The sequence below is a fragment of the Triplophysa dalaica genome, chromosome 19, assembly GCF_015846415.1.
Source record: "Triplophysa dalaica isolate WHDGS20190420 chromosome 19, ASM1584641v1, whole genome shotgun sequence".
NCBI lineage: Eukaryota > Metazoa > Chordata > Actinopteri > Cypriniformes > Nemacheilidae > Triplophysa > Triplophysa dalaica.
Genome location: NC_079560.1, coordinates 5,334,136 through 5,356,650, shown reverse-complemented (window position 1 = coordinate 5,356,650; position 22,515 = coordinate 5,334,136). Strand labels below are relative to the sequence as shown.

The 22,515-nt window shown below is 37.9% G+C and overlaps 2 protein-coding genes across 2 annotated transcripts in view; both read left to right on the top strand.

The window, feature by feature from the left end:
* cacna1bb (calcium channel, voltage-dependent, N type, alpha 1B subunit, b) overlaps window positions 1-17,333 on the top strand; it is a 108,742-nt gene extending 91,409 nt beyond the window's left edge. Inside the window, exons 34-47 of the mRNA XM_056731546.1 lie at window positions 958-1,049; window positions 2,156-2,306; window positions 2,697-2,824; window positions 3,217-3,313; window positions 7,094-7,199; window positions 7,466-7,573; window positions 8,096-8,205; window positions 8,389-8,546; window positions 8,685-8,811; window positions 8,919-9,029; window positions 10,176-10,214; window positions 12,165-12,420; window positions 14,136-14,350; window positions 14,436-17,333. Of these exons, the coding sequence (XP_056587524.1) occupies window positions 958-1,049; window positions 2,156-2,306; window positions 2,697-2,824; window positions 3,217-3,313; window positions 7,094-7,199; window positions 7,466-7,573; window positions 8,096-8,205; window positions 8,389-8,546; window positions 8,685-8,811; window positions 8,919-9,029; window positions 10,176-10,214; window positions 12,165-12,420; window positions 14,136-14,350; window positions 14,436-14,957 (2,220 nt within the window). The 3' untranslated portion in view covers window positions 14,958-17,333. The remainder of the gene's footprint in view (window positions 1-957; window positions 1,050-2,155; window positions 2,307-2,696; window positions 2,825-3,216; window positions 3,314-7,093; window positions 7,200-7,465; window positions 7,574-8,095; window positions 8,206-8,388; window positions 8,547-8,684; window positions 8,812-8,918; window positions 9,030-10,175; window positions 10,215-12,164; window positions 12,421-14,135; window positions 14,351-14,435) is intronic.
* Window positions 17,334-17,946: 613 nt separating this feature from the next.
* si:ch211-196i2.1 (collagen alpha-1(I) chain) overlaps window positions 17,947-22,515 on the top strand; it is a 57,475-nt gene continuing 52,906 nt past the window's right edge. The window contains exon 1 of the mRNA XM_056730136.1: window positions 17,947-18,250. Within this exon, the coding sequence (XP_056586114.1) occupies window positions 18,136-18,250 (115 nt within the window). The 5' untranslated portion in view covers window positions 17,947-18,135. The remainder of the gene's footprint in view (window positions 18,251-22,515) is intronic.

Below are 22,515 nucleotides of genomic sequence, written 5' to 3'. Positions count from 1 at the left end.
GATAAATAACTATTTGATGTTTTGACGATTTGTGACCCTGCACAACAAAACCAGTTTTATGGGTCAATTTTTCGAAATTTTGATTTTTACATAATCTGAAAGATGAGTAAATAAGATTTCTATTTCTATTTGATGTATGAATTGTTAGAATAGGACAATGTGTGGCTGAGACACAGCCGTTTAAAACTTAAAACGTGCAAAACAATGAAATTATTGAGAAAATTGCCTTTGAAGTTGATAATCAGGGACACTGCTGCAGGCCATCCACTCACAAAGATAAAGTTTATATATATTTAAGGTTGGAATTAAATTACTTAATATCCTAATGATTTTGGGTATAAAATAAAAATCGATCGTTTTGACCCATACAATGTATACTTTTACTAAAAATGTTCCTGTGCTACTTAAGAGTGGCTTTGTGATACAGACTCACATTTTGTTAACATACTCAATATAGCTTAATTCATACTGAAACCTGAACATTACTTTAAAGATATATTTTACTTTAAAATTTTAAAAAGTTGCAAAGTTGACTTCGAGACAGGCAAACAATGTAATCATTCAGTGTATTTTTTCGCATATGGCATGTCAGTCTGTGGTCGCATGATGTATATCTGTTATTTGTTCGGCTGTCAGATTATTTTGATGGCTTTCGTTAGCTGTCAGTGCATTGCAGCTGTGTACTGTAGATCTGATGAGTCAGCGTGTTTATTTATAAATATGCTGTCTGTATTGAAGTCAGAATATGAATAAGCATGACTCATAGTTTGTGCTGTATGTCTGTGTAGCCTTGTTAATACCGCAGATGCTTACTGTAACATTCCCTGAAGGCAGTCTGAATTATTGACACACACCCGCAGGTGTTTTGATGCAGTGTCGATAGGGAAAGTTTACACATTGAAACTGCATTTCTGTAATGCACTTTTCGGTTATACGCTGATGTTCTCTCTCTTTCAGGTGTTTGGTAACATCGAGCTGTCCGATGAATTCGCCATCAACCATCACAACAATTTTCAAACGTTTTTTCAGGCTTTAATGCTTTTGTTCAGGTAAAGCACCTTTCATTTCCGGAACCAAAAATCAACCTGACATCTTAGAGCATTAAAGGATAGTTCACCCAATCTCATCCACTCATCCTCATGTTGTTCTAAACTCATTAAGTTTTTATTTCACTATATGATTTATTTTCTGAACATGAGGAGACTTCATACATTTTCACAAAGTAAAAGTTTGTGGAAGGAAAAGAAATGAAAATGCAACCTCAGATGTCCTACCCATGAATGTAAAAGTCGGCATGAAATTAAAAATCATTCTAATAGTTTTACACAGTTTTGCAGTATTTATTATAAATTATTTATCCGTGCATATCATTATTGTAATCTTTAATAAAAAAAACGTTGCCCTCCCCCTCTAAACGAGCTCTCTTCTCTTCCGGTCACGAGGAATGGCGCGAGGGCGGAGCTCCAATGAAGGACTGATCGTGCATTCAAATCTTTCAACTTTAAACGATCCAATAAGTTTTTGATGGATGAAATCAAGTCCACCTTACATTTTTTTCTCACTTCAGAAGTTGTTTCACTCGGGTATACGTCACAATATGGAAAAAATGCAATTGCTACTTCCGTTTCATTCCGAAATTACGCAGGAAAAAAATTATTTGCTCATATTTGCTCAGTTTGGGAAATACATTTTCATAAAAAAAATCTTATAAAGTGGAATATATAAATATATGTTCAAATTAAATATTGCAGATATTGTACATTTAAATTCTATATTATATGTCATATCATATATCATATTTTTATTTTGCTCCAAACCTTGCAGATTCGGTCTGGAAAATGTAAAGTATAAGTATGTTGCCATTTTACATACTGCATTGTCATTACATATAAAATTAAATATCGCTACATGTATGCTTCCATAGATAATGTCATGAGTAACATAGGAATAAATTTTCTGACTGAAACAAAGTGAAACAAAATATTGTGTGTGAATCAAGAGTTGACTGTTGTTATCTTTAGTTGACTTTACAGTAGAACTGTCCCTTTAACAAGATTACAGATAAATACAAATTTTGTGTAAATTAATCCACAGTTAACCTTGCCGTCTTTTACGATGCACATTATTAAAGATGTTGTGTGTGTTTGTGTCATAGGAGTGCTACAGGGGAGGGCTGGCACGACATCATGTTGGCATGTTTGGGGGACAGACCGTGTGAGAAAGGCTCCGGCTCAAGTGGGAGAGAGTGTGGCAGTGATTTCGCTTACTTCTACTTTGTCTCTTTCATCTTCCTCTGTTCATTTCTGGTTAGTGAGCAGATCTCAATTCAAAACATACACACACTCTTAAAGGGATAGTTCACCAATTAATGACAGTTCTAGCATCATTTACACAATTGAAAAGACATCACTTAAAGTCAGAGTTGTGGAAGATAATAGGAGTTGTTTTTCAGAGAATGCGTTAGCTTTATTCGCTTTGCCCAATTGGCACGTCGTTCCTGTGTCACTATAGATCTAACAAAATTGAGCTTTGTTTCAAACAAGAAACAAAGTTAAAAATGAAAAACGATATCTATTCTCTTGAAAGAAGTCTCACTGATTTAATGTACTACGTAAGTAAACTTGCTTAGTTCTAATGACACGTGCCACATCATTAATCTCATTGTTTGTTCTGTAATGCTTACGAATCTTCTTCAGATGCTGAACTTGTTTGTTGCCGTCATCATGGATAACTTTGAGTACCTGACACGTGACGCTTCTATTCTCGGGCCTCATCACCTGGACGAGTTCATCCGCGTCTGGGGGGAGTACGACCCTGCTGCTTGGTGCGTATCGCTCCTCACTGACAGTCAGAGCCGCTTTAGGCCGAGGCGACAGCTTGAAACTAAGTGGTTGGAAGACGTCGGCTTAAGAGTCCAACGGCGTGCCGTGTCTGATTTAAGTCTCAGAAATCTCATTTTAATGTGCGGCCATGGCTAACATCAAATCCTCCAGCTATGTCTGTGCTGGGGAATGCAAATCTTTTTCTTTGCGTGCCAGCCGCTTTTAGTCTTTCTTGAGCAGAATGGATTTAAAGTCTATCCTCTCTGTCAGCGTAAGAAAAATGTTGACTTGAAAACGCACACAAGCTATCTCAGTTTTGGTATAAAAGTATTGATAGTATTTACATTTAGACTAAGAATAAAATGTCTTTTTTAACACGTGTCTTTTTTTGCAGCGGAAGGCTACGCTATATGGATATGTACAGTTTGTTGCGCGTAATCTCGCCCCCTCTTGGCTTAGGAAAGAACTGCCCCAACAGGGTGGCATATAAGGTTTGAAAACCAACACACCTTCCTTCTAGAGGACGGTGCTGTAAGATGCCCGTATGATGCCTGAAAGTGTTCACGTCTGATTGGATTATGATTCCTGTCCTCCCTTACTAATTTGAATATAGGTAACCATGAAAACTACAGGAACCAAAGCCAAATGAAAAAGTCTTTCATCTCAAACTAATCTCATATGTTTAAAATGAATATTTGATTAATGTAAATATTGAGGAACTGGAGCATCCCATTAATATCGCTCTCAAAATAATGCCAAATATTTGCTTTGTTTCTGTATCTGATTGGTTACCTATGATTGCATCCTAGCATGCAAGGACGACGGTTTCATACTTTGACCTCTCCCAGCTCAAACCCTCATGTCATAACATTCATTCCTAAATCAGGAATTGTCCTGTAGCTTTCAAGACACGCGTGATCCATCCGTCCCCCTGAGGGAGGATGGTATCAGATACCTTTGCTTTCCTTCAGAATCATTACTAAGAATGTTTTATTCATATCCCTTTTTTTGTTTTTCCTCCCGGCATTTCCTCTTCTCACATGTGTGACCCTGCAACTCTGATCTCTCCCTGCGAAGCGGGTGCATGTCCTATCTCGATATGTACGAGATGCTTCGACACATGTCCCCTCCTCTAGGTTTGGGAAAGAATTGTCCGCCACGAATCGCCTACAAGGTAGATTGCCCGTCCCTCACCTTTCCCCGAAAAACACTTGGATCTTCTTTAGCTCCGTTGGCTGATTGTAGTTGTGTTTTCTTGTGTCTGTTTTGTGCTGTGCCCATTTTTTCCACCCAGCCCCATTATCTTTAATGTAGATTTTAGCTGAATACTCCAAAACTGATAAAGATTGCAGCTGCTTTAAAGACAACATCCTGAGTGAAATGTTCCTTAAAGGTATAGTTCACCCAAAAATGAAGATTCTGTCATTTATTTGCTCAACCTCATGTTGTTCCAAACCTGTATACATTTATTTGTTCTGTTAAACACAAAGGAAGATTTTTGGAAGAATGTTAGCAACAGAGATTTCTGAGAACTGAGAAATGTTTGATTTCCCAAATTCCTGTAAAATATCTAACTCTCTTAAAATATCTTGTGTTCATAGAACGTAAAAAAAATACAATATTCTTTCTACTGGTAGTCATTGATGCCCCAGAAATCTCAGTTGCTAATATTTTTCCAAATATATTTTTTTATAACCAAACAAATAATTTAATTCAGTTTAGTAACAACTTGAGGGTAAGTCATTTATGCAGAGTTTTCATTTTTGTGTGAACTATCCCTTAAATGGTTCACTGTAAAAATGCACTGAAATTTACAGATTTTTTTTTTTTTACAGATTTTCACGTATGCTGTAAAAACCTGTAATTGTAAAAATAAATTCACATATTTTTGAAACACAGTAAAAATGTCTAATTACAGAAAAAATCAGCAAATTTACAATAAAAACATGTAATTTTACGTTAAAGATGGGGTTGCACATGCAGTTTCTGCCAATCTCATATTAGTCTTGAGTGTCTATAAAGTAGTATTGCATACGTCGTATCTTCAAAGATTATTTAGTTTGACATTTACAAAAGAGAGATGCAGGTGTACGATTATTTCCGGAAAAACACGAGTTGCTGGAGACAGGTAGCAGGGTTGGAACTAGAGCACGAGCGCATGATTACATTACATCATAGCATTAATCCCTTCCTGTTTATTACATTATGCACTTAACCGATTGCCAACAAAACACAGATATATGACTTAGTTTTAATTACTGCGTGTGGTTCATGTCTGGCATCTTTTTGCACTGGGACCGCGCAATCTCTCAGTTTCAAACTATTCTAGATCTAAACAAATCCAGCATTACATCCATTACTGAAATGCCATGAACAAACAAATTACTGACTTCTCTCACTATCGCAAGTGTAATGAGCTGCTGCTGCAGGCCCACAGCGCTGCCAATCTTGACGCAGTGCAGCCAGTCTTGATGGTAGGCGGGTCTTACTATTGGTTGGTGCATGGGCGGGCTATGAATTTTGCCTTGCCGAGTTTTTCCGGTAGAGTTGCCCAGTAAAAATACTTAAGTACTGTCCACCTATGATGGTACTTGACTTGCTAAGAATATAATGCTAATATTTTACAAAATATTACTTCAAATAAATACTTAATTACATAGAATTAAAAAATAAATAAATACATGTTTTTACATTTTTCAGTGCATTACTTTAAAGGTAGTTAGGGACAAGAGCCTAAAGCTATCTAGATTTTACTCTGTTTTCAAGCAGACCAAGAATAACAGGCATTCAACTCTGCTTAATCTCCCGAGGCATCTGCATGAGGCTAAATTTGTCACAATCTTTGCCCTGACTCGTGTAACAGAGACTAAGGAAATAAATAATAAAGAAAATAAATGTGAATACCAAAAAAAACATTTATTGTGGAAGTGGCCTCATTGGCACACTACTCCATAGGGCCATTCTGCCACTTTGAGAGGTGCCTTCGTGTTAATAAGTTTACACACCCTGTTCCAGCTGTCTGAATGGGTAACGTTCAAGAGTCGCGCTCGTGTCTGTCTCCCGGGCTGCTCTCTAAGGCCACACAGTGCTTATGTGTGTGTGAGCTTGAGGAAGCAACGTTCTTCAGCGAGCTCTAAATAGATCAAATCCCCCCAACCACCACCTTAGAGCACCGAATCAACAGGGAGGAAAGAAGAATGAATAGATGTGTGTTCATTGATGCGCCCTTTTTTATTGGTGTGGAAACTAGACTATGATGTGTAACAAAGGAAGCGTCTGTTATCTCCGCATGCTGTTTAGTTCATATACTCCACACCACAGAAACACATCCGTTCAGTTTTCTTTATTCTTTTTCACTTAACGTTCATTACCCTGGGATGTGTTAATATGTGAAACATCTGCTCTGATTTGTGTGTATGTGTGCAGTGAATGCTGTCGTTGTTATGTGATCTTGGTTGTGGTTGGTCAGCATGCCTCCTCTCGCTCTCAGGTCATCATTTTCTGCTGGGGTCCTTCATGGGCAATCCATTATTTTTTTGAAAGCTCAAGAAATGTAGCCGTCATTGCCATGTCATGTTATAATGCACACTAACACATGATGTGTGTTTGCATTCTCTATGTAGACAGTAAACCGCGAAGAACCAAACATGTGAATAACATATTTGACCCCAGAAATAAAAAAGGAATTAGAGAAACTATTAGAAACAAGATTTATTTATCTCTGAGTAAATGATACTGATTTTGTTGGCTGTGGTATTTTTTCACATTTTTACTTGATCATTTTAAATGGATTTCATATTTATGCATTGTGGCATTAATTTGCTTATTGCAAAAAAATATTATATATTACTATATTAATGTTAGACAACTCATGTTTTTTTTAAACAATTTATCAAAAAACAGATTTAAATATCCCAAATTTCCCTGTCTTTTTAATTCATTCTTGTTTCCAATATTACTGTAAGATTGAAACCAGCTCTACTGTTTACAAACGAGAGAAAAGCAACAGACACCTTTAATTTCCATTACTCGTCTGCATCCATCTGCATGAAATGTAACACACTGTCTCACCATCTCCTTCCTCTCATCACTTTAATGTCCTGAAAAGATTATTTGTGTTCTGAGGAGAGTACGGAAATGACAATCAATGAAAGTGAAATTTCAGAGCCCGAGTCCTCACTCCCCTCTGCACACAAACTCTCATTGACATTTGATATGGTCATTTCCGTACATGTGATATTAATCACACACCCGTGTCTGTGACCTCACAGCGGCTGGTGAGGATGAACATGCCGATAGCCGACGACAACACTGTTCACTTTACCTCCACTCTGATGGCTCTCATCCGGACCGCCCTGGAGATTAAACTGGCATCAGGTGAGTGCCCGCTTAGAATGCCCTTAGGGTGAGTCGCCCGTCATGTCACACCGGTTGCTCTTTAACTGCTGCAGTTCTTTCACCAGTCAAAAAGCATTCGTTTAATTGACAGACGTTTTCCCTTCTGACTTTGGCTTTTATTTAATCTTGTACCATAGTGCAACATTTGATTAAAGAATAAGGTGGACAAATAACATCCACATGGGGAATATTATGGGTGACAGTGATGCAATTGTAACGGACCGGCTTTCTAATTGTTTTTCCAGGCGTTCTGGCTCAGCACCTGTGTGACGCTGAATTGAGGAAGGAAATAAATAAAGTGTGGCCTAACTTATCTTCAAAAACGGTGGATTTACTGGTGACACCTCATAAATGTACGGACAATGTCAATTTCTGTTTGAAAACAGCTGTAAGCGATTACTGCTCTGATCCTTTGATCCTGCAAGAAAAAAAAACATTTTTAAAGAACCACCTCTGTCTCGAAACGTTTTGTTTGTTTAATTTATGAAATTCCTTAAAAGCTGGAAGTTAGGGTGGGACACATTAGGGGCGTCCAGCTCCTTCCCCTTTAAAATAGCCTGTAGGATTTGGCTTATGTCACAGTTTGGAATCTATAAAGCTTAAATTCAGAAAGAGGGCATAAAAGCCATTGATGTTTATTGGTGGGAATTAGAAACGGCAAGATTTTATCTTTTAAATTATTATTTTATTGTTTTTGTTCATGTTTTGGAGCCCACTAGTTTATATGTATCCTTACAGCCAAGCTGTAAAGGCAAACTTAACTCCACCTGTAGTGTTAGTAATACTCAGTTTTCTGGGTATTTGGTGCCACCTAGTGGACATTAATTTTCTTTTTACAATTTAACCTTGAATTTTTTTGTGGCATTTGTCTTTAGATAATGAGTTGACAGTAGGAAAAGTTTATGCTGCCCTGATGATTTTTGACTACTACAAGCAAAACCGTGCCAAGAGGCTCCAACAGCAGCAGCCAACTTCGGGCACACAGGTAGATCTTATGCATTTAACCTTTAAATTACCTTGCCATTTGTAATTTCCTTTGGACAATAGCGTACACTAAAGGAATAAATTAACATTTGCCATGGCTCTGCTTAAACATTTATCAAAGCTCGAACATTAGCCATTCAAACAATTAACAAATAACGTGAATGCGTTTTGTTTTGTTTCCCAGAGTAAGGTTGGAGTCCTCTTCAAACCAATGCTTCCTCTTACACACCTGCATGAACAGGTGCCACTGATGCCAAAAGACCCGCCCCCCTGTCAATCAGTTTCCACTCCACAGCCAGAGCTCACGCCCACAAGCTTTCACATGACCAATGGGGATACAATGTGAGTGCTTTACATTCCTATTCATAGCGCTAGTATTTCCTTCAGGACATTAGGACATTGATAAGGTTGGTTATCGGTTGTCGAGAGTTTATATTTGGTGCTAACATTTGAAAATTGTCTTTGTCTATGTGTTCACAGACTATACAGCAGTGCCATGAAAACGTCTCTCTCGGGGGACTTTCCTCAGGAAGACATACGGGAAGCAAACAGGCAGTCTGTCCAGCGTGGCCATTCAGATGAAGTGCCAAACACATCCACATCTCAGGTACTGCAGCAGACGTCCAATCAAAAGAAGTTCTCATCATATTCAAAGATTCATAGCGGAGTATTTTGAACTATCTACATTATTTGTGTTTTGTTTGTGTTTTATAGGAATTATTAGAAATGACATATATGGAGAATGACTCTGATGTGGATGGTTACCCCGTGATGGAGGGTCACGGCAGAGCCGCTTCCATGCCCAGACTTAACGCTGGCTATCAGGTATCTCAAAGCCTCCATGTGACAAAACGTATGAATGGTTGGTGTATGCTGTGTGAATGAACAAATTAATTATAGAAAGTGGATGAATAATTGATACGGTAAGACGCATTTGGATAGATAAGTAAATGTGTCTGTGCGTGAGAGAGTGCAAAAATGCTGTCAAGATAACATCATAAAAGCATACAGAAATATCTTATTCTTTGTCTTTATTTGTATCCTAATCCTTATTTTTCTATTTATATTTCGTTCACATATATTTTAACAGTATTGTGTTACACGTTCCACATTCACATTCTCCAATGTGATGTTGCTTTTTAAATGTAGATTTATTTGTGTACACCTTTTTCTATATTTGGTATTTTTACCACATGGCTAAAGGACTGTCACACAGCGTCCAGCATCATTGTTGTAAATGTTTTGTCGTGTCTCGTGTTGTTGGTGTTTTGTTTGTCTTCTGTCCTGTCCTGTTTATCTCTCGACCTTCTCTCTGTCTTTACAGTTTGTCATATCTTCACCTCTTTGTTCTCTTCCTTTTATTTGGTTTCCATCTATTCGTTCTCCTTTCTCATCATTCGTTCTCTTACTCCGTCATTTTTACTTTTCTTTTTGAGATTCCGTCTGAAATGAGTCTGAATGGGTGGGATATATTTTTTTTTTTGAATGTTAAACTCATTATTTATGGCTTGGTTTTTTTTAAATAAAAACACAGAAAAGAAAACCAGACAAGCATGTCATGTGGTGTGCTTCACTGCATCTGCAATAGAGTGTGTACCACAAAAAAGCTACGTTTACATTTAACAAATATGCAGTACAGATGAGATTAACATGTCAAAAAATACATATTTTACAGCATTTTTATGTAAACAGCCAAACAACACTGTTTTCCAAAAAATTTAAATTAAATTAATATATATATTTTTTACGCCATTTGCAAGCAGGTTTTTCTTGTTTAAAGGAAAAATTCACTGTCCACACTTCGCTCTAAACATTTCCATGACATCATTCTTTTATTTCTTAGTCTATTATTTTCTTCCAATGCTCTGATCTCTCTTCACCTGTCTCTGTCTCTTAATGTGTCCATGACTGTCACTGCCGCGTGTGCTGTTGTCCTCACCTATGTGTCCTCTTCCTCTTCCTGCCCAACAGCGGAGCCACATACGCCACACCGCCGGAACGTACCTAGCAGTATGTACAAGTGTTTCACCTGCAATCGCTCTCTCACTCTCTATGTGTGTCTCTTTCCCTCTCTCTCCCTCTGCCAGCCACTCCATTTCTATGTTGGCTTGCGTGTGCTTTGTCCATTCCAGTTTATTTAAAAACCAAAGTCAAGCAGTAAACTTTTACAAGCGAGCTGTCTTTTAGAATACGCCTGGTAAAGTGAACACTAAACTGCAATATAGAATGATATACATATACCCGTTTACAGCGTAAATAGAAATATTACTAGAGTTCACGACGACAGTTAATATATATATAGCATTAAGTCGTCCTAACAAGATGTGACATGAAAAGTTTTTAGTAATTTGTTTTACACAAAGTGAATTTATGTTTACATGCAAAGCTTAAATGTAAATAGAGGATCAGGATTTTGAAACAGTAAGAGTAAACTGTGGGCGGAGCAACTTGTAATGCTGCAAACATACATTTACGTTTGCAGTAAATATACACCAAATAATTGATGGAGAGATATTACTTTTTTATCACACCTTGTCAGGACATGACCCAAAAATTCACTAGTAAATATTTACATTGTTGAAGCTGAAATTATTTTTGTGCTGTTTTATTAAATGTTGTGAGGTGCTGAGAAACATGATCGTGTGCTGTACTGTAAGTATGAGTGTTAGTCATTCCGTAGGTTGTGTATTCAGTCTGGTTTTGTAAAAGGTTGCAGTGTCCTCTTCACACATCTACTTTATAGCTATTAACAGTAATAGTTGTGTGGTTGAATGGCAAAACGTTGTTTGGTTACCAGCATTCTTAAAAATATCTTGTTTTGTGTTCTGCAGAAGAAAGAAAGTCCATCAGGTTTGGAATGACATGAGGGGGAGAGAATCATTTTTATTGGGGTAAACTATCCTCTAAAGGGACAGTTCACCCCAAAATAAATTTTGTTCCAAATCTTTTTAAGTTCTTTGTTTTGCTGAACACCAAGAAAGATGTTTGGAAGAATATTAGCAATTTTCAGTTTTGGTACATCATCCACTACCAAAGAAGGGAAAATATATTGTATATTTTTGCTCTGTTAAACACAAAATTCAATATTTTGAAGAATTAAGCAAAACAAACAGTTCCGGGCGACCTTTGACTACCATTTAAATGTATCCTGCTATGGTAGTCAATGATGTCCCAGAAGGGAAAATTGCTTACAATCTTCCAAATATCTCTCTTTGTGTTTATCAGAACAAAGTAACATAGACAGTTATGAAATTAAACGAGAGTGATAAAATTAAAACAGAATTTTCCTTTTTGGGAGAACTATCAAGATGTTTTCAAGATGTGGGAAGAGAGGACACACAGCTGCTTAGAGTTTCTACAAACGTGTCCCACTGGGTGGCACTATTGAGTGATATTTTATCAACGTTTAAATAGATATTACAATCATCAAGCAGTAGTCATGGATTCTATGAAGAGTCTCGCCTGCCTGGTTAACATTTGTAGAGCATTGTGTTAGCAGCACAACAGGTCATGGGTTCGATCCCACACACTGAGCACACAAAACACATACAGTGAGATTGAATGCACTGTAAACCACTTTGGATGTTATTTTAAAATCTGTTCTACTATGAGATATAATTATCAGTGATGCAAAAAATTTTAAAGTGCCATTGACTCTTGTTTGATCGGTGACTGCTGCTTTGTTGCGGATAGTTCACACAATGACTATTCCAGCCATTCGGTGTGTATGTGAGAAACATTTCGATGACAGCATTCAAACGGTGTTTGCATCGGACAGTGACGCCGGACGAGCGGGCTAAACGTCGCTCTTCAGTGGAAGTGTGTTTTCATGCTCAGCTGGTGTTGTGTTTCTGTGACAGGTCTATGTAGTGGTTTGAGAACTTTCCTCATTCATATGTCTTTCATTTCCTAAGTACCTCTCTTTTACTAATGATTATTTCCATCCCGTCCGTCATTTAGCCGATCACAGATGTGAGTCCCATGCGGCGGTCTACGTCCTCGTTGACACCTCACAGAGGCGTGCAGGAGGTCAGTTTGTGCGAATATGATCTGGAGAGGCCCGAGGTAGCTATGGGCCAGATCCTTGGTCAAGAGAGAGATGGGGAGAGAGGACGTCACCACCATCACCACCATCATCATCGCTGTCAGCGACGCAGAGACAAGAAGCACAAATCACTGGATCGAGCCATCAGCGAAGAGCAGCCGTCCACTACAGGTGGAGTTGATGTTCTTCTACCCGTATCAGATATCTGAACTTCCAGACGATCGACCCTGTGTAATTTTAAGAGTTTCTCTATATAGTATGCATTGAATTTTCACATATCCGTATAAACAATTGTAATGGATTTGGTTATAATGGCTATTGTTATGGTTTTAATGGAAACGATAATGATTTCTGAGTGTCTCTACTGGTAATGAGATGCATCTATTGGTGGGATGGTATCTAGCAGAGAGGAACCAGTAAAGCACCATTAAATCATACTGAGATAAGACACATACTACATAAAAACAATCGGTAATGGTTTAATTGGAGAACAGCTGATGGATCATAGCGATATTTGTAATTGAAACCATTCATTTGTAATTTTTTCGGCATCCATGCTGAAATAAAACAATAGAACCCTCCCCAAAACACAATAACGATTTAACAATTAAATGTGATTGAATTGGTTTTCATAGAAACTATGATGGTGTCTACTGGTATGGGATGTTTTTGTTGGAGGTATATTAAATCCTATTGAAACGAATGGCCAAAAACCCACTTCAAAAAGGATTTTTTGTTGGATATTAAAACTTTTCTATGAAATCAGACTCATGATTTTTACATGGATTTGGGGCTTACAAATGCGATATGAAATAAAGTACTGATGTAATACTTGTTAAAAATCCCAGCTTTTCTTGCAGAACACAATGAAAAAAATTCCGGACAGGATTAGAGTGATCACGTTATCAATGAGGAAAAGGCTCTAATCGCCACCAAATCTCTTTGGTTTAGGATTTACCATGATAACCTCTCTCTTTGACTTTAAAGGACGACTAAAATACCACCGAAAGAGATTGCGCTTTAGAAGGGATTTAGTTTTTGGGATATTTGTCCATTGGCTTCTTTTTGCTACATTATGCATGGGAAAGTCAGCAGATGTTTTGTATTTGGTGGCCAATAACATGAGGGATAGTCTACCTGTTATTGACTGATGACTTCTTATTGTCTTCGTTGTTCTATTCTTTGAAAGTGCTGGGAGGTAAACCCGTTTCAGCTGAAGACAGCTGGAGTCTGAAGTTAAAACGGGGCTATACATCAGTCCACTGAAAGCTCCTTTACTGGAGCGTGTTTGTACTCAAGTTTCAAACACAGATACCCACATACATCTTCTTCTACATGTTTTTGTTCCTCTGTAGTCAGAAAGGTCACAACAGCAGCAAACAGCGGGCTAACTTTTGGGTTTGGCCACGTTGTCTGTTTTAGGGTCGTCATGTGGTGTGCATTTGAGAAAGCATTGAAATGTTTCAGAAATACTTGGCTCAAAAAGCTAGTTAACTCAACAAAAACGTTATTTTTTTGCAAGGAAAAGCTATTTTTTTCCTGTAGAATAATATTGATGTTTTGCCTATGGACATCTTTTGTGTTTGACAAAAGAAAGCAAATGATTGAGGTTTTAGGAAAAGGTGAGTAAACAAGAAAGGTGGAGTTTAGTTTTGGGTGATCCATCCTATTATGGATAAAGTCATAAATCATCCTTTTCTGGTTGTGCAATGGGCAGAATTTTATTTATTAAATGATATCCTAGCAAACCGCCCTAAAAACAGGACAGCAATTTTTTGTTGTTCAAACAATAAAAAGGTTTTGTAAACTACTTGAACGTTTTTTATATATTAATATTATTAAGTCATTATTATTTGTTAATATAATAATTATTTTCTGTACTTCAGCAGATCCAAATTTCGAATCGTTGCCTAGGGAAAGAGCACGAGAGCGAGACCGTGGGCGCTCACATGAGAGGAAGCATCATTCGTCCTCAGCGGTGGAGAGAAAGCAGCGATACTATTCGTGCGATCGCTACGGCAACCATGAACACAGCCACAGCCTGTCAGCCGGACCCAGTAGGTCCACATCACCGGGAGAACCACACGACAGGCTCAAACAGGTCTGTCTCATATTTCTTTTTTTTTTCTCTAAGTTCCACATATGCCTACTATCTCTGTGTATTATCTTCATCCGTTGTGTTCCAGGGAAGTAGCACAGCTAAAGGAAGTTCAATGGTCCATACCTCAGGCACCAGCACACCCAGCCGTGGGCGTAGACAGCTACCCCAGACGCCCCTCACCCCGCGGCCTGCCGTTGCCTACAAGACTGCCAACTCCTCCCCGGTCCAGCTCAACACTGCCCAGTCTACATCACCCTGCCCTGCTCGCCTTAGTCGTGGCCTTTCGGAACACGACACCCTACTCAGCGGAAATGCCTACCGCCAATCCCCCGTGCCAGTCACTCGTATCGGCTCCGACCCCAGTTTAGGCCCCTTTCAACAGGACTCGCACTTCTCCGATGCCGAAGACTTCCAGGATGCCTTGAGCACGTACGGCACGGGCCGTTCCCCTAGGACCTATGCGGCATCAGGCTCCATGCTACTCTCGCGCAGCCAGAGCGGCGTGCCCAACGGGTATCACTACTCCCTTGGAGTGAGCGCAGCCTCCGGATCCAGCGGGAGAGCTTCCGGAAGCTATCAGGAGAAAGAAAGAGATGACTGGTGTTAGCATGATCTTATTTACTGTAGAATGAGCTTTGGCCATCAAGAGGTGTGAGCAGTTAAGCCTGCGAGAGGAGAAAATCCGACAACAGTTTACACACTTTTACCCGTTTAATATCAAATTTAATGTAAATGGTTTGGAAAGGTGTTCTCTGAAATTCTTGATGCGTTTTAAACATTGTTGAAAGAAATAATTTGTTTAGCATCAAATTAAACTCCTCGCCTCTTTTAGTCTCGATTTTACAAAGGTCGAGTGCATGGAGACGTTCACATCACAGATGTTCCTGTGATCAAACCTCAGACCTCAGTGAAGGACGTCGAGAAACGCAAGCTGTGGAGAAAACCTGCCTACGCTGGTTCTCCAAAGTGAAAATCAGCTCTATGTGTTCAGTTGATTATTTAGCTTGTTTCGATTTTTGCACAGGACACAATGACTGAAAAGCTATTTCTAGGAATTTAAGGGTGTTCTGCTGCTCTGAGTTGTTAGTGGAATACACAAAAAAATGAAAAAGGGCCGGATCGGCCTCGGACTTACGCAGAATGAATATCTTTTCTCAGTGTTCCATTTTCTACCTATAAATTTAAATGATCTGAGTGTAGCTAGACATTACGTAAGGTCTAATCTTTATCTTACTCTCGAGAGATAAGATACCAAGTGCCTAAACTTAGAGATTTATTGCCAATGCTGTATGCTGTAGGTTAACGTCACTCATATTTGTTTCTTATTGTATTTCAGCATGTGTTTGATGGAAGAGATTTTTGGCTTTGCACAAAACAGAGACCGTAGCGTTATACCAATTTAGATGGATGCGGATGATGTTGGTCTTTTAAGAGTATTATGATGATGCAGGAGAAGATAGATGATATAAGGTTTATTGAATATGAGTCATGAAATTGATTCATAGGGGTCTGAATAAGTACTGTAAATGACGTCAGAAGGTAAAACTTCTTGCTTGCTGTTAATGTCAGTGTTGTTTTCCAGAGACTTTGTTGTGAGGTTAGAGAGAGTCCAGTATTTATGAAGGTGAGAGGTATTGGATAGCAGTCCTCTTGTAAGGAGAATTTTATAAAGGTCAATGCACAGTCTTTTGTTTCCCACAAAATATTTATTTCAAGTAGACCTTTTCAACAAAGAGAATGTTGCATTCTCCTACTATTGTAATGTTTTTGTTGAGTCAAAATCAAGGTTAAATTATAAATGGCCACATTATTATGGTTTTTGAGTCTCTAATTGACCCTTGGCCAAACCCCGCCTTAAAATGTTACTGCCCGATCCTAGCGTACCTTAATAAGTGTTGCCAATGTATTTTCAAAGTTTTTGCCTGTTTTTAATGCAAGGCTATACAAATCCTGTGTGCTGATATTGTTTAAATTGAATATGTCCCAAAATATGGTTGAAGGTTGTCTAGGAACCAGACAAGACGTGTTATTTTCCCACTTTTCCAAATCTTAAAATAAATCTTGATTATGTATATGCTGCTGATGATATAAGATTCGTACAGGCATCTACGTCTACATTAATTTATTGACAATTTAATGAAGTCTGTAAGTGCAGGGAAATGTTAACTGTTGACGTACAGTAGGGCTATGCAACAAAATGACACTTTAAGACTGCTCCTCATTCCGTATTTTTCCTGCACTCCAGATTTCAACTTCTCAAGTGGGACCAATTCTTCACTTCACAGAGATCTAATGATGTGTAGCTCAAATATGAAAAACGGGAACACCTAATTGTGCTACATCTGCCCTTATAAAATTGATGAAATAAATTGTATTTGTATTGGTTGCACTAGAAGGTAAATGTTATTCTAATCGTTTGCAGCCTGTAAGGATTTTTTACAGTTTGTGATGTCACAGTGAACAGCCTTTTGGCCTGTGTTTTCTTTTTTCGCGATGGAGACGAGTGATGTGCACCCAATAGATCGTTGACTGTCCTTTAATTGAATTGAATTTATAATGCCATGTGCCAAATTTATTACAGCACTAGTTTGTCTCATGCTGTACTGATTTGTGGCTAATCTTCTTGGATGATGTCATGTTTGCATGTTATGATGACATACAGTATGTGCATGTAGGAAATTGTACACCTTCGTCCATGTTTTTCTATGAGGAGTAAATTGGCTGTTGGTTTTTTAGAAATACAATTTTGATACACTTTCCCCCGGATTTCTGGGAGAAAACTGGAAGGCCCTTCTCTTCACAGTTTGTGGTAAATGTCTTGTTGGACACTATGGAGCGACGCACTGGAACCGACTGCCTCACTCCTGTGATCTGTTTATTGATCCGTGATGCCATATTTCTGCTCATTGAATTAGTCTTATTTTTATCATTTACAATTTGTATGAAAAGGTATTACTGAATTGAGACACATGTGGAAATAAAACTGGAAAAATATCATTGCTGTTTTTTTTCCGTGTAATTCTAAGTTGCAAGAAGGAATCTCACAACTTTACATGACATTTAATAATTTTCTGCCTCTGAGAGTTTTATCTGCTTTGAAACAATCGAACCTATAGAACCAATATTCGTTCAATACAATATTAACAATTAGTTTATGTACCTAGGCTATTTAATTATTAATTCTTTTTTTAATATATTATAAGTTTATTTTGGCATATTTCGATAGGCTATAATATGAATTATACTATAAGCATACTTATGGAATTATAATATCAACAACATCGATTAAATTTATAACATGCACATTTATTAAAACTTTCCGTAAAATACACAAAATAGGATATCTTGTCAAATTTATTTAATTTGATTGTTCTATTTTACACTTATATTTTTTATAAGAGTATTTACTTATTTCATTTTTCTTTCGCGTCAGCAGATTCTGCACACAAAAGCCTCGTCAGAACACAGAGATGTTAATGAGTTCTAGGACGCTACTTCTCATTGGTCAGCGGCACGGGTGTAGGCGTTTCCCATGACACATACGCTATACAGATGAAGGTGTCCTGAGGCGAGAGCGCGCTTTTCGCAAGGTGCGTGCAGGGTCGTAACAGGCATCGTCAAACAAAACAGAGAAACTAGAGGACAAACTTTTATATCAATGTATTCAGATTAATCTCATCATACTCCGGACTTCATTCATCATATTCGTAAAGTTAATGCGATGAGCGCAGGTCACTGCATTCACAATCACAGTGCGCGTGAAGCGTCTTTATAAATAAGTCAATATGATGTTGCTCGAGTCTGTTGTGTGGACAACTTTTTTATTTACTTTTATGAAAGCCAGCATCCCAGACATGGAAACACCAGACATGGAAAGCGGTTCCGGGATGATCCTGACAGGTAAAATGCTCATGAAGATTTTTATGTACATTTATAGAGAATAAATCGCAGGTGCTTGATTGTTTACGCCGTGTAGAGTTAAGCTTGTGTATTTCTATATTCTTTGAATATATATCGCATTCATATTATAAAATTGTCTTTGAACAGCATCGTCTACTATTTGTATTATTATTGAACATTAATCTTTTACAAACTAATGTTAATACTATATGAAAGGCTATATAAACATCATTCATTCAGAGATGTAAGTTGGTTAAGACTGGGGCATTTAAACTGTTGACCAGCTATATGATATGCACCTATATGATATACACCTATGTGATATACACCTATATCTCCTATTTTACTCCTACAGGCGAATATGCATTATGTTATTTGTCATCTAAACGAGTATTTGTTCATATATAAAGTTTCCCTCTTGGAGCCGCTGTTGTGTAACGTTAGCATAATTTAATTTATGGTATAACAGCAGGTGCGGGTACATCAGAGAGTAAATGAGTAATATCCCCCTTTATGTAAATAACATTATGTAACATTTAGGTGTTTCTGAAGATACCTTATGAAAGTCCTTATGGAACATCTGAGATCTGATAAACGCTTAAGAATGACCATGAGCCCCTCACCAGTTTTTTCTGGTTTTGGCCAAGCACATGTTTTACAGATTTATGTCAAGGGAGAAATTGCTTCCAGCATTTTTGGTAAAATTCCTCATATACATAGTATGTGAGTGCTTTCAATCTGAAGGTTTATTGAGGCTTTCGATTGCACAATAACACAATGAAAGGCTTCAGCGTAGATCCACATGAAATGGGCTGTTGGATTTTAGAGTACCCATATCTGAAAGAAAGACTTAAATTGCGGTTTCCGAATCCATTAAGTTGCATTAAGGGTTTTATGTAAAGGATGGTGAGAAATCGTGTGTTAACCGCTTCTCATCCTTGTTCTGACGAGTATTTTAATGGAGGGGTGATTGACGGTTTCTTTAATGAATCATCATCAGCTGCCATTCTTTGATACTGTACACCGTATATGCATGTGATTAAGCCCAAACAGATGAGTTCGACAAATAATGCTTACATTTTGACTCCTGCGGTTTGACTCGTAGGGATTTTGCTCTGAAATGATGTTTGTTCTTGGTTTGTAATGTGGGCACAGGTTGGCGTGCAGACTGGGTGGTAATTCCCATGGATATGTTCCAGGCCCTGCTGTGTTGCCCAGGGCTTTGTCAACAAACTTGACAAAATAATCAGCTTTTTGTTCCTCCAGCAATGTTTCCAGCAGCTTGCAGAATATGTTCCTTTGGCCAATTTTTACATGCATAGAGTGCAGAATTTGGCAGAAATGTGAACAAACCTCATAAGAGAATCTGATCAGAATGCTGCCCTAAAAGTCTTTGCAAACCGCAGCAACAGGCTTTGGTATAAATATTTGTTTGCACATTTTCTCCATCTTGTATAAATTCGCTTTCATTGGGCTCATTTAAAGAATATTAGTTTTAGTTCATTTTTTCCTTTCAGTTGGTTTAATCATTCTTCTGTGAACACGGCAAACAAGCAACTCAACACTGAGGTTTATGAGCTCATTTTAAACTCGGGCTGACAGATGAATCCTAAAACTGGTTTATTAAATCCAGACTCCAGGTGAAGAATAAATGCATTTACTGAGAAAACTTATTAGAGTCAGCATGTTATTAAAAGCCTGAAAACGCAATTGTGATGTAATGCACACGCCGCCATTCTCCTCTAGGTAGCTTTTTAACCATCACCTGTCTTTCAGTGCAAGATGGGTGCCAAGTTATTAAACATATCACAGCTGCAATTCCCATGATGTAGAACTGGCATGCTGGCAATACTGACAGCTGCCCACCGCTGGGTTTAAACCATTCTTTTAACAGCTTGTCACATAGCACATACCATTTATATGACAAATGTGTTTGCTCAGCTCCGGTTCGTGATGCTGTGCTGTGATATTATGGTTTAAAAGGAGCGATTATGGTGGATTTTAAAGAAGGGCTGTGTTTCCTCAAGGTGTGTTTCACGCTTTTATTCAAAGCTGGTTTTAAATACTGTCCATAAAGGAACAGTTCACCCAACAATGAAAATTCTGTCATTTACTCACTCACCCTCAAGTTGTTCAAAATCTGTAGAAACGTCTTTGTTCTGATGAACACTGAGAAAGACATTTGGAAGAATGCTTGTAACCAAACAGTTCTTGGCCAATATCTTCCAAATATCTTTCTCGAAATTCATCAGAACCAAGAAATGTATACAGAAGTGGAACATTGAGACAATTTAAATTTTTGGGTAAACTGTCCCTTTAATTGAAATCTTCACTTTGCATTTGATCGCAGTGAATCGCTTTATTTAGTTCATGTGTTTTTTTTTAGCAGATTCATTTGTTTAAGTTGGACACAGGCTCAGCTTTCTTTGGACCTCTTTGAAGGTCCTCATAAAACTCATACAGTTGTCAAAACCAACTGCTTGAACAACAGCGCCATTACATAAAACACATTGGCCTTTATAAATTGGTCAGTGAGAGGTTCGGTTATGTTCAGCCCACAATCTTATTTGACCTTATACAAACAATGCGAAAACATTATCAATGTTTTTATAGATTTTTTGACCTTTTTTATTTTCAATTACGTTACTATGTAGAAAATCATAGTTGGCAAAGGCTCTTACTTTCTATAAAACCTAAGATTATCACATACCGGATAATAGAGAACTATAAAAACCAAAACTATGTCTTTTTGTATTCTTGTATAAATAGTTTTGCATTCAGGATAATGCTTTTTCTCAATAAAGCAAAGCAGGAACATATGTGTGTGAACATGTGTGATGAAGAATAGTGCTTATTCAGCCGCACATTAATACTTTTAAACTCATTCGACACGTCACATGAAAGACATTCTAGCTGTTTTACTGTATCAGTGTTACATATAATCTGACCTTTTTCCCCTACGGGAAATGTTTTGCGGCATGCGATAGCATAACACATAGGCTAATTGAACTCAGATACACTGTGTAAGCCTGTTTTAACATCACACCTGGATTTGAAATTATTACCATCTTACTTGTTAAAGGCCACGTTTTATCTCGCTGCCCCGCTAAACCCTCTGGATTACATGGTTTCTCAGAAAACCATGGTACGTAAGCTTTTACGGATGACTGTGGTTTGTTTGAACAATGCCAGTCACTTCGTTGGTATGTTTTCACTTAGATGAAAAAGAGTTTGAATGTTTTGTGTTGTCCTTTGTCATCCAAATGACAGTTGATTGAAGTGTTTACATGTATTTGCTCTTGAGACCCCCATTATCTTTCATTTATTTGCACTCACCACTCAGTCATTGCTGCCTTGTAATATTTCATGTTATACAGCTGGAGGGATAATTGTTAATCATAAAATAATAATTTAAGAGAAGATTTCGATTCAGACTTAATGTCTAGATGTAAACACTGTGGACACGTGTGGACAGTTTTGACCACAATGTTCAATAATAAAAGAAAAAAAAATACCTGGTGTCAATATGATCTATCACTAACAATTGTATAATGAAAGTTGATATGAAAGCTTGCGTCTGCTCATTACATCAAAAGTTTGTGATTCGCTTTGATTCTCCACAAATGTGTCTTCTAACTATCGTTCCGAGCTGTAAATTCGAACTGAAAGCTTCAACGGCTTTCAGCATCCAGGCGGGGAAGAAAGATCAGACAGGCGGAGTGAGTTAGAAGCAGTGCCGGTCTGATGGCTGGTTGACAGGAGCAGGACTGCTGTACATTTGGACCTAATGGTACTTTTGGCACTGCTTTGTCTTAAGGGAAACCCTAAAACTATCACGATATTGTAATTTATCATAAAAGTTTTGAAAGGTGGACCCATTTTTAGCCGAGCGGCATTGCTGCTGGTTTTCCGCATTAAATGTGTGCCAAATGATGTCATGTTATTCATGGGTGCTCAGGCACGCACTTGGGTATCGGACTATTTAGCTGACAATGCGACCTGTTTCTGCTGGCACCATGTGGGCTCCACTTGGGTCATTCACGAATGAGATCACTGCAAGCCAATTTGGGAAAATAAACAGTTTATTCCTTTAGTACTTAAGTGCCAAATGTGGCACACACGGATGTGATTTTGCTGTGCATGTTGCCAATAGTGGTTTTGTGTAGCACAGGGCATAATATTTAAAGATATTTTTAAAGTGGTGTTATAAAATATATCTTTCTTGTTCATAATGCTCAATGTTCAAATCAACAATGTTAGTAATT